The sequence below is a fragment of the Salvelinus sp. IW2-2015 genome, unplaced genomic scaffold, assembly GCF_002910315.2.
Source record: "Salvelinus sp. IW2-2015 unplaced genomic scaffold, ASM291031v2 Un_scaffold1518, whole genome shotgun sequence".
Lineage (NCBI taxonomy): Eukaryota > Metazoa > Chordata > Actinopteri > Salmoniformes > Salmonidae > Salvelinus > Salvelinus sp. IW2-2015.
The window spans coordinates 200,442-211,954 of NW_019942959.1; the positions used below are offsets into that span (position 1 = coordinate 200,442).

General features: G+C 41.0%; 1 protein-coding gene across 1 annotated transcript in view; it reads right to left on the minus strand.

Moving 5' to 3' along the window:
* Positions 1-6,548, minus strand: part of LOC112071097 (AT-rich interactive domain-containing protein 3A-like) — a 77,664-nt gene extending 71,116 nt beyond the window's left edge. The window contains exon 1 of the mRNA XM_024138570.2: positions 6,455-6,548. Coding sequence (XP_023994338.2) covers positions 6,455-6,467 — 13 coding nt within the window. The 5' untranslated portion in view covers positions 6,468-6,548. The remainder of the gene's footprint in view (positions 1-6,454) is intronic.
* Between the last annotated feature and the right edge of the window lie 4,965 nt (positions 6,549-11,513).

An 11,513-nucleotide genomic window follows, 5' to 3' on the forward strand; every position in this document is an offset into this window, starting at 1 on the left:
CTAGCCTGGTGAAAAAACGTCTTTGCTAGTCCTGGTGAAAACCGACCCATTTACTAGGATTTTTAGAGCTTTTTTTGGGCACAATAAATCTCTTTGCTTTCTCAATCAAATACAAACACAATTTATGGCGTCACATTCAGTGTTTAGCAGTGTTAGTGCAGGTGTAGCGAAATGCTTGTGTTTCTACTCCCAACGTGCAGTAATATCTAACAAGTAATATCTATCAAGTTCAACAACAATCACACAACATTTTAAGTAAGGAATGGAGCTGTTTGCGATGAGATTATGCCTATACCAGTACGTCTTGTCCTCCCATATTGTCTGAAGAACATAAAGATGTGTAGGCCAAACATGGGCTCTATCTAATAGTTTTGTGTTTCTGTGATCATGTTCATTGATTGAATGCTTCTTCATGTGCTTGGGGGCCAGGTCCTGATTAATGTGTTTGCAGTGGAGGACTCTGTTAACCATAGGCCTAATGATGTGTTTACAAGTGGAGGACTCTGTTAAAAACCCTACCTGCAGCACACTGAAGCAGCCTAACTGATGTGTTTACAGTGGAGGACTCTGTTAACCCTACCTGCAAGCAACATGAAACAGCCTAATGATGTGTTTACAGTGGAGGACTCTGTTACCACAGGCCTAATGATGTGTTTACAGTGGAGGACAGTCAGTACAGCTCCTCTAGGAGAGAGATGAGTTGGAGGATACAGCACAGCGCAGTCAGTCTCTAAGGAGAGAGATGAGGCGGAGGGATACAGCAACAGGGCCATCAGTCTCTAGGAGAGAGATGAGGCGGAGGATACAGCACAGGGCCAGTCAGTCTCTAGGAGAGAGATGAAGGCGGAGGATACAGCACAGGGCCAGTCAGTCTCTAGGAGAGAGATGAGGCGGAGGGATACAGCACAGGCCAGTCAGTCTCTAGGAGAGAGATGAGGCGGAGGGATACAGCACAGGGCCAGTCAGTCTCTAGGAGAGAGATGAAGCGGAGGATACAGCAACACCGGGGCCAGTCAGTCTCTGAGAGAGAGGGAGATACGCCAGGCCAGTCAGTCCTAGCGAGAGAGCATGAGCGGAGGAATACTAGTAGAATGAAGAGAGGCTGTGGAGGTGGTCAGCTTTTTGGCCCATGTGTCACATTTGGTTAGTCTAAGTTCGTCCTGTACGTTGCGTCCGATGAAGTCATTGATCAAAGATACTGGCTTTTCATTTTACAGTGCTAGAAAAAGTATGTGTACTCTTGGATTTAATAACTGGTTGACCCTACTTTGGCAGTAAAAACTTCAACCAAATGTTTTCTGTATTGGGATAAGACCGTACACAACGGTCAGGAGGAATTTTGGACCAATCCTCTTTACAAAACTATTCAGTTCAGCAATATTCTTGGATGTCTGTGAACGCTCTCCTTGAGGTTATGCTCTGACGGGCCCACTCCAGAAGGCGTATTTTTCTTCTGTTGAAGTCACTTCTGTTGTATGATCTTACTTCGTGTGCTTTGGGTCGTTGCCCTGTTGGCAATCACCCAACTTCTGTTGACTTCAATTGGCGGACCAGATAGCCTAACATTTCTCCTGCAAAATGTTTGATAAACTTGGTAATTCATTTTTCCGTTGATGATAAGCAAACTGTCCAGGCCCAGAGGCGCAAAGCAAGCCCCAAACCATGATGCTCCTCCACATACTTCACAGTTGGATGAAAGTTTTTGATGTTGGTGTGCTGTGCTTTTGTTCTCCACACATCGTTGTTGGTGCTTCCTTCCAAACAACTCAACTGTAGGTTATCTGTCCACAGAATATTTTCCAGTAGTGCTGTGGAACGTCCAGTGCACTTTTGCGAACATGTCAACGTGCAGCAATGTTTTTTTAGGACGCAGTGGCTTCTTCGTGGGTCCTCCCATGAACACCATTCTTGTTTAGTGTTTACATATCGTAGACTCGTCAACAGAGATGTTAGCATGTTCCAGATGTTTCTGTAAGTCTTTAGCTGACACTCTATAGGATTCTTCTTAACTATTGAGCGTTCTGCGCTCTGCTCTTGCAGTCATCTTTGCATGACGGACACACCTAGGGAGAGTAGCAACAGTAATGAACTTTCTTCCATTTATAGACAATTTGTCTTACTGTGGACTGATGAAACATCAAGGCTTTAGAGATACTTTTGTAACCCTTTCCAACTTTATGCAAGTCAACATTCTTAATCGAAGGTCTTTGTTACGTTTGTCTTTTGTTCGAGGCATGGTTCCACATCAGGGCAATGCTTCTTGGTGAATAGCAAAACTCACATTTTGTTGAGTATTTTTTATAGGCAGGGCAGCTCTAACCAACATCTCCATTCTCGTCTCATTGATTGGACTCCAGTGTTAGTTGAATCCTGACTCCAATTAGCTTTAGAGAAGTCATTAGCCTTGGGGGTTCACATACTTTCTCCACACCTACACTGTGAATGTTTAAATGATGTATTCAATATAGCACAGAAAACATACAATAATTTTGGTGTTATGTATTTAAGCACACTGTGTTTGTTCTATTGTTGTGACTTAGATGAAGATCAGATCAAATTTGATGCCCTATTTATGCAGAAATCAGGTAATCCACTGTATTTAGTTCATCCTAACCCAGTGTGAGTTACAGAGGAATCTGAACCTAATCATAGATTGTACGGGTGAGGGGGGGGATATTTATTGTTCCTGACTGCTGGACTGCACACTACTTGTAAAGTTTTTTAGACAGTAAATGGTATTACACTGTATTACACAGTATTACACAGTATTACACAGTATTACGTATTACACAGTATTACACCAGTATTACACAGTATTACACAGTAATTACACTTAGTATTACACAGTATTACACAGTATTACACGTATTAGCACAGTATACCAGTATTACACAGTATACACAGATTACATATAAAGTTTACACGGTATTACACAGTATTACACAAGTATTACACAGATGATTACACAGTTATTACACAGTATTACACAGTATTACACAGTATTGACACTACACAGTATTACACTGTATTACACAGTATTACTATATAGGGAATAGGGCCCTGGTCTATAGTAGTGTACTATATAGGGAATAGGGCTCTGGTCTATAGTGGTGTACTATATAGGGAATAGGGCTCTGGTCTAAAGTAGTGCACTATATAGGGAATAGGGCTCTGGTCTATAGTAGTGCACAACATAGGGAATAGGGATCCATTTTGGACACTAGCACCTTATTCTTATTATTTAATCATATCTCAGAGGCTGAATGCGGGATGGCAGTTTGAACTAAACATGTTTAATGTACTAATTTCTTTCACATTTCTGACCACGTTTGTCAGAAAGTTGTGATTGATTTCCAGGCTGAGAGTAGAGATCATCGATCTGGATCCCTGCTGTTACATAGTTGAAGTGGCCTTTGCTTTTCATTTTGCTTTAGTGTGAAGGCGAACAGGAAAACCAATCACTGAAGGGTATTGTTCCTTTAATTAAAATGGTCAACAATTGCATCATGTTACAAGCCACAGTTAGTCATAGTTTAATTTGTTATATCCCACGGGGACTATACACCTTAAACTAATATTATATATTATGTTTCTTTCTTCACTATATTCTTACAAATCCATGACTTACAAGAACATAAATTAATAATAATTAAAAAACAAAAGACCACTTAGGCAGACCACAAAAACTAATCTTATAGAAACAACTTTCACTAAACTTTAGCCCGCATAACATCATAAAGAAAGACTGGCCCAAAATAACAAGAAAAAACAGTCCTGTTCTCAAAATTATAGTGCTGTCACTAATCAGGTTTCCATTCATTCCTTTTAATGCGTGTAAAGTACATGCCGGATAAATAATTTCACAAATGTTGACAAAACTAAATACGCTAGACAACGCGGGATCTTTTTATGTCAGTTAAATAAATTATGCGAGAAATGGTGGTGGAAACACTTTTATCCCAAAAATATTGATGTAATAACCGTCATATCGAAGTAAACTTGGAGTCACGCGATGACGTTGTGTGGTCCTCCCACTACGACTCGGGAAAACCATGCAGTTTTATTAGGCCACAGATTAAATGAGTTATGATGAACTTCACAGGTTAGAAGACAAAACAAATGTTATTCATGCTGATTTTAGAATATTCGCATGAAGATCTGTCGCCAGTTGGATGGAAAACTTAGCTACTGTGTCAATCCTTGTGTTCCTGATTTTACACAAGGCCCAGGCTGATCTCACAGGCTGATCTCCTAGACTGATCTCCCAGACTGATCTCCCAGGCTGATCTCCCAGGCTGATCTCCCAGGCGGATCTCCCAGGCTGATCTCCCAGACTGATCTCCCAAGCTGATCTCCCAGGCTGATCTCCCAGACGGATCTCCCAGGCGGATCTCCCAGGCTGATCTCCCAGGCTGATCTCCCAGGCTGATCTCTATATACAGGTGAACATCTAATTTTGATCAGCTGTTGTTGCACAGCAGGAAAGGTTTAAAAATAATTCTAGAATTTGTAATTTCCACTTTAACATTTCAGGCTTGATTTTTAATGTAACAACCCCTACATTAATGAATTCATTAATTATAATCCACACAATAATTCACATTTCCTGTTGCTGCAGGATCATTTTCCTGCTGTGACAGACTGGTCAGACTGTTCAAAAGTAGTCTACTACTCCATACAGGGAATAGAGTGTCATTTGGGACATAACCATTTCCCCTCAGCTCTCCTCCCCTCAGCTCCCCTCCTCTCCACTCCCCTCCCCTCAGCTTAGGGCTCTGTTCAACAGTGTCCTCCGTGAACGCACTACGGTAGGGCTTGAAGTTCCAACAAGTCTCGTAGTGTCCCCTCGTGAACCTTAGGCCTGTCCCTCCAACGGTGTACGGTGACCCGACAGGTGCGGTGTCCCTCTGGTAAGCACCACCTATAGTTTTGAGCTTCCTCTCGCTTTTCAACTCAGTTGCTTCCTCTCTCCGTGTGCAAATCGGCCTCTTATAGGGCTCTGGTTCTAACAAGTGTTCTCCTAGCGTGAAGCCTTATTGGAACTCCCTTTACTTACCGTCGAGGCTTGATTCTTTATCACAGTGGGTCGGCCCATTGTTGATGGATTGAAGCTTCTTTAGAGCTCTAGTTCAACACCATGTCCCTCGGAAAGGCACTTAGAAGTAACTCTGTTCAATACAGTGCTCTTCCTCTGTGGAGCTCCTTTTTAGAGGACTCCCTGAACAAACAAGATCAAGTCCCTGCGGTAAGGATAGCCCTCAACTAGGAGCTACTGTTTTCAACCAACGAATGTGAACCCTCAACGTGAAGCCTGTAGAAGCTCTTTCAACAGGGTCGCCTCGATTTGAAGCCTTAGCTCTGCTTCAAACTCAGTGTTCCCTTGTGAAAGCCTCAGGGCTCTGCAACCATGCTGTTCATGATGACCCTCGTAAGCCTTAGGGCTTCTGCCTTTCAACAGTGTCCCTCGCTGAAGCCTTTAGGGCTTGGCTCAGACAGTGTCCCTCGTGAGCTCGTAGGGCTCTGCTCCAACGTGTCCCTTCGTGAAGCCTTTAGGGCTCTGTTCACACAGTGTCCTGTGAAAGCCTTAGGCGTCCCAGTGTCTCAACTTAAGGCTCTGTTAACATCTTGTGAGCTTCGGCTCTTAACAGTGCAACTATAAGCATGTCCATCTTAGGGTTCAGATATTAAAAAAACAAACTTGCAGGAAGACGGGGGGGGGGGAGGGGGGCGGTTGGTTTGCGTGCCGCTTGTTGTATCCAAACAACGCCCCCTTTCTCCCCCACACCTCCACCCCATCTCTTCCCACCTCCCTCCCTGGGCAGGAAACAGCGCCAGACCCTATCACAAATATCATCCAGGGTCTGGGGTCATTCAAAACACACATTCTCCTATCAACTACCTGCAGCATCTGTGTTTTCACAAGACAGACAGACAGACAGACAGACAGACAGACAGACAGACAGACAGACAGACAGACAGACAGACAGACAGACAGACAGACAGACAGACAACTTTTGCGTTATAGGTGTAAAAAACACACATTCAAAATAGTCAACTTTTTAGGACGAAACAGTTTTAACAACCGCTGATAGAAGACGAGAATTCACTTCTCTTCAAGAAATACATTATTATTATTATTATTATTATTATTATTGTTATTATTATTATTATTATTCACACTTTATTTGGATAGTCCAGATAGAGCATCTGTAGAGGCTCTACAGATGGACATACTATCAACAAACCATCTGTTGAATAGCAACTGCTTGCTAATATTACAGTTAGGATTAGATTAAGATAGATGGTTAGGATAAGGGTCAAGGTTCGGGTTAGTTCAAATCATACCCTATGAGAGCATCTATATGGAATGTTGAAATAAATGGTTCCCTTATTATTATTATTGCTATTATTATTATTATTATTATATAATGATTATATATTACTAACAACTCACCTCTCTTCTGCATAAAACTGAAGAGGTCATCAAGGAACTCTTTCCTCTTGTCGTCGGTATCCAACTCGTACAACTAGAAGACAAGAAGAGGGGAGACAATCGGATTAAACCTGGCCTCAAGGAACTCTTTCCTCTTGTCGTCGGAATCCAACTCGTACAACTAGAAGACAAGGAGAGGGAGACAATCGGATTAAACCTGGCCTCAAGGCAACCATTTCATAGACAAAACAATCACACAAAGAAGATCATTGAAACATTCATTCATGTTACTGCCATTAGTTTATTCTACTGTATTGAAGTGTATTCTACTGTATTGAAGTGTAGTATACTGTAATTGGAAGTGTATACTACTGTAATTGAGTGTAGTAATACTGTATTGAAGTGTATACTACTGTATTGAAGTGTATACTTACTTATTGAAGTGTATTCTAGTGTATGAAGGTGTATTGTACTGTATTGAAGTGTATACTACGTATTGAAGTGTGTTCTAGTGTATTGAGGTGTATACTACTGTTATTGAACGTGTATTCTCTGTAATGAAGTGTATTCTTACTACTGTAAGTGAAGTGTATTCTACTGGTATTGAAGGTGTAATACTACTGTATGAAGTGTATTCTACTGTATTGAAGTGTATTCTACTGTATTGAAGTGTAATTCATTACTGTATTGAGGTGTAATAACTACTGTATTGAAGTGTATACTACTGGTATTGAAGTTGTATACCTACTGTATTGAAGTGTATTCTACTGTAATTGAAGTGTAATATACTGTATTGAAGTGGTATCTATACTCTATTGAGGTTATTCTCTGTATTGAAGTGTATGCTACTGTATTGAAAGTGTATTCTACTGTATTGAGGTGTTATTCTATGTATTGAAGTGTATTCTAACTGTATTGATGGTGTAAATCTACTTGTGATTGAAGTGTAATATACTGGTATTGAAGTGTATTCTACTGTATTGAGGTGTACTTCTACTGTATTGAAAGTTTATCTACTGTAAATTCGAAGTTGTATACATGTTATTGAAGTGTATTCCTACTGTATTGAGGTGTAACTACTGTATGAAATGTATTCTACTGTATTGAAATGTATTACTGTATTGAAGTGGATTATACTGTAATTGAGGTGTATTCTACGTATTGAAGTGTATTATGACTGTATGAGGTATATACTACTGTATTGAAGTTGTATTATACTGGGTATTGAGGTGTATACTACGGTATTGAAGTGTATCCTACTGTATTGAAGTGTTTTTACCTGTATTGAAGTGTATTATACTGTATTGAGGTGTTATACTACGGGTATTGAAAGTGTATCTCTATAGGTTCTACGTATATGAGGTGTATAACTGTATTGAAGTGTTTACTAACTGTAATTGAAGTGTATTCTACTGTTGTAGTGAAGTGTATTCCTACTGTATTGAGGTGTAATACTGTATTGAAGTGTATTCTAAAATGATGAGTTGCCAATGTTTGGTAGTGTATATTACTTGTATTGAAGTGTATACACAGTACCTTGATGTGTATATCTGATACTTGTAATGTAGTATTCTGTTGTAGTGGAAGTGTAGTATCTACGTAGTGTGAAGTGTATACTACTGTATTGAGGTGTAAGTCTGAACAGTATAGTGTTAATTGTATTCGTAGTTGTAATTGATGTATAGTACCTAACTGAGCAGTGTCAGTACTTGAGTGTACTTCCTATATGTATTGAGGTGTATACTACGTATTGAAGTGTACTTCCTACTGTATCTGAGTGTATTCACTGTAGTGAAGTTGTAATTCTACTGTAATTGAGGTGTATACTTACTGATATTGAAGTTGTAATCATACTCGTAATTCGAAGTGTATTCTACTGTATTGAAGTGATATACTCTATTGAGGTGTATTTCACTGTATATCGAGTGGTATGCACTGTATATTGATTATGTGTATTCTTTACTGTATTGAGGTGTAATCTACTCGTATCTGAAGTGTATTCTACTGTATTGAGGTGTATACTACTCGTATTGAATTGTACTAGTATGAAGTGTATCTACTGTATTGAAGGTGTAATTTCTACCTGTATTGAGGTTTGTATGATGCTACTGTATTGGAAGTGATTCAACTGTATTGAGTGTAATCTGATAAATCTAGATCTACGTATTGAAGTGTATTTACTTTGGTAATTTCTGTGTTGATGATATACTTGTAAGGTATAATAATTTTCTGTAATTGAATGTATCTAAGCTATTAGTTTATCTGTATTTGAGGTGTATTCACTATGTAACTGATTATATAACAGTATTGCAGTGTATTATCTGAGGGTTAATACTACCGTTTAGTGTATCCCTGTATTGAAGTGTTTTCACTGTATTGAAGTGTATTATACTGTTTGAGGTGTATTACTACGGATGAAGTGTTAACTGTATTGAAGTGTATTCTACTTGTTATGAGTGTATACTCTGTATTGAAGTGTATATCTACTGTATTGAAGTTATACTACTGTAGTGAAGTGTATTCTACTGTTATTGAGGTGTATAGTATGTATGAAGTGTATTCTACTGTAATTTGAAGATGCTATTCTACTGTATTGAAGTGTATTAACTGTATGGTGATGTATGTACTACTGATAAGTGATAACTATGTTTGAAAGTGTATACTACTGGTATGAAGTGTATTCTCTGTAATTGAAGGTAATATCACTGTATTTGAAGTGTATTAATACTCTATGAGGTGTATTCTATGTATTAGAAGTGTAATCTACTGTATGAAGTGTATTACTAACTGTTTTGAGGTGTATTGCTAGTATTGAAGTGTAATTCTATGTATCGTAGGAACTAGTGGTATGAAGATCTACTGTATGAAGTCGTATATCTACTGTAATGTTTGATAAGCTGTTTTAATGTATTAAGTATCTGTATTGAAGTCATGTATTAAGCAATTTCAAACCTGTGTAGTGTTTTAGAAAAAACATCACCGATTAAATACTATCAAATGGAGCTCAAAAGAATTCATACTAGTGTACTTTCACCGACCAAAAGAACTCGAACGGAAGGTACAGTAGACAGGAGAACCAAAACACAAAATGTAACTGTCCTCACTAATATTTTAAAACCTCTTTACTATTATCGGTTCACATAAACCTTTACAAAACCAAATATTGTTTATTTTGTTTGTGACTAAGAGCAATGGTGAATCCGTAATTGGTTTACATATTTAAACTCCTCTGTGAGGAACTAATATTCAGGAAACAGGTGGTGATACCAAACAGACGCCGCTGACCCCTCTGTGAAGGAAAATATATAGGAACACATGAGTGACTGACTACCAACAGCACGCCGTGCTCCTCTGTGAAGGAACAGATTCATGGACATACATTTTTATCCATGGTAGGAGGAATCACAACTAGAAGCTGCTTTGCTCACACTCCCTGCCCTCTGCCTGCCTCTGCCTCTTTCCAGCCTCACCCTCCGCTTTCCAGTCTCCCTGTCCTCCCTGGCTCCCAGCCTCTGCCTCCGCCTCCAGCTCCCTCTCCCAGCCTCCCTTTGCCTGCCTCGCCTGCTGCGCTCGCCGCTGCCTCCAGCCTCCCACCAGCCTCCCAGGCCCCCCTCCCCCTTCCAGCTTCTCCCCCCAGCCCCCCCTCCCGCTACAGCCTCAGCCTCCTGCCTACGCATCCTCCAGCCTCCCTGCCCTCCCTGCTTCAACAGCCTCCCTGCCTCCCAGCCAAACCGCTCCTCTCGCCCCCGCCTCCAGCCTCCCCGCGCTAAACCCCAGCCTCTCCGCCTCCTGCCCCCACTGCCTCCCGAGCCTCCTGCCTCCCAGCCTCCCAGCCTCCCGCTCCGGCCTCCCCAAGGGCCTCCCTGCCTCCCCAGTCCCCTGCCATCCCAGCATTCCACTGCCTCCTTGCCTCCAGCCTCCCTACGCCTCTGCTCCCTACGCCTCCAACTCCTGCGCCTGCTTCCTCCTCCCTGCCTCCAGCCCTCCCTGCCTGCCTCCTCTCCACTCCTGCCCAGCCTCCCTGCCTCCCAGCCTCCCTGCCTCCCAGCCTAACAGCCTCAGAAGAACAACCTGTAATGGCTGAATAACAGGAGACGGTCACACCTTTAAACTCTTTGCTCGTCTCCATTCAGTTTTCCTGAACGGACACCCACCTGTAGCCAAGGCTGGGAATTTATCTCTTTTTCAATATTTGTTATAAAAATAGTGGATTTGAGTACTTGTATATTTTTACTGATAAACTGAAGTCAGCGTCGTACCAAAACAAACAGACCAACCAAAGTATTTGAAGTACTGTAGAAACAACAAGCATCTATTAACAGTAAATTATGACTAACAGATTGAGAATATCTAAATGACATAGGTATGCATGCAGGCGACCCACAAAGAATTTGAAAACAAACCCAGTGTTGATAAACTCCCATATCTACTGGGTGAAATACCACAGTGTTCCATCACAGCAGCAAGATTTACGACCTGTTGCCACAAGAAAAGGGCAACTAGTGAAGAACAAACACCATTGTAAATACAACCGATAATTATGTTAATTTATTTTCCCTTTTGTACTCTAACTATTTGCACATAATATGACATTTGAAATGTCTTTATTCTTTTGGAACTGTGAGTGTAATGTTTACTGTTCATTTTTTTATTGTTCATTTCATTTTTGTTTATGATCTACTTCACTTGCTTTGGCAATGTTAACATATGTTTCCCATGCCAATAAAGCCCCTTGAATTGAATTGACTGAGAGAGGAAAGAGAGGAGAGGGAGAGAGTGAGAGTGAGAGTGAGAGAGAGAGAGAGAGAGAGACAGAGACATACAGTCCAACAGTCCAGCACAACAACACTCTTATAACCAAACCCGGAGTGCTGGAGGTGGAGAGAGACATATCTGCACTCTGGACAGTGGTGTGACAACTTCAACAGGAGAAAGAGCAGGAGAAGGAGAAGAACAGAGCACTGGAGGAGAGGATCAGACTGCTGGAGGAGAGGATCAGACTGCTGGAGGAAAGGTTGAGGGGGATGGAGGAGAGGATCAGACTGCTGGAGAAGAGGGTGAGGGGATGGAGAGGATCAGA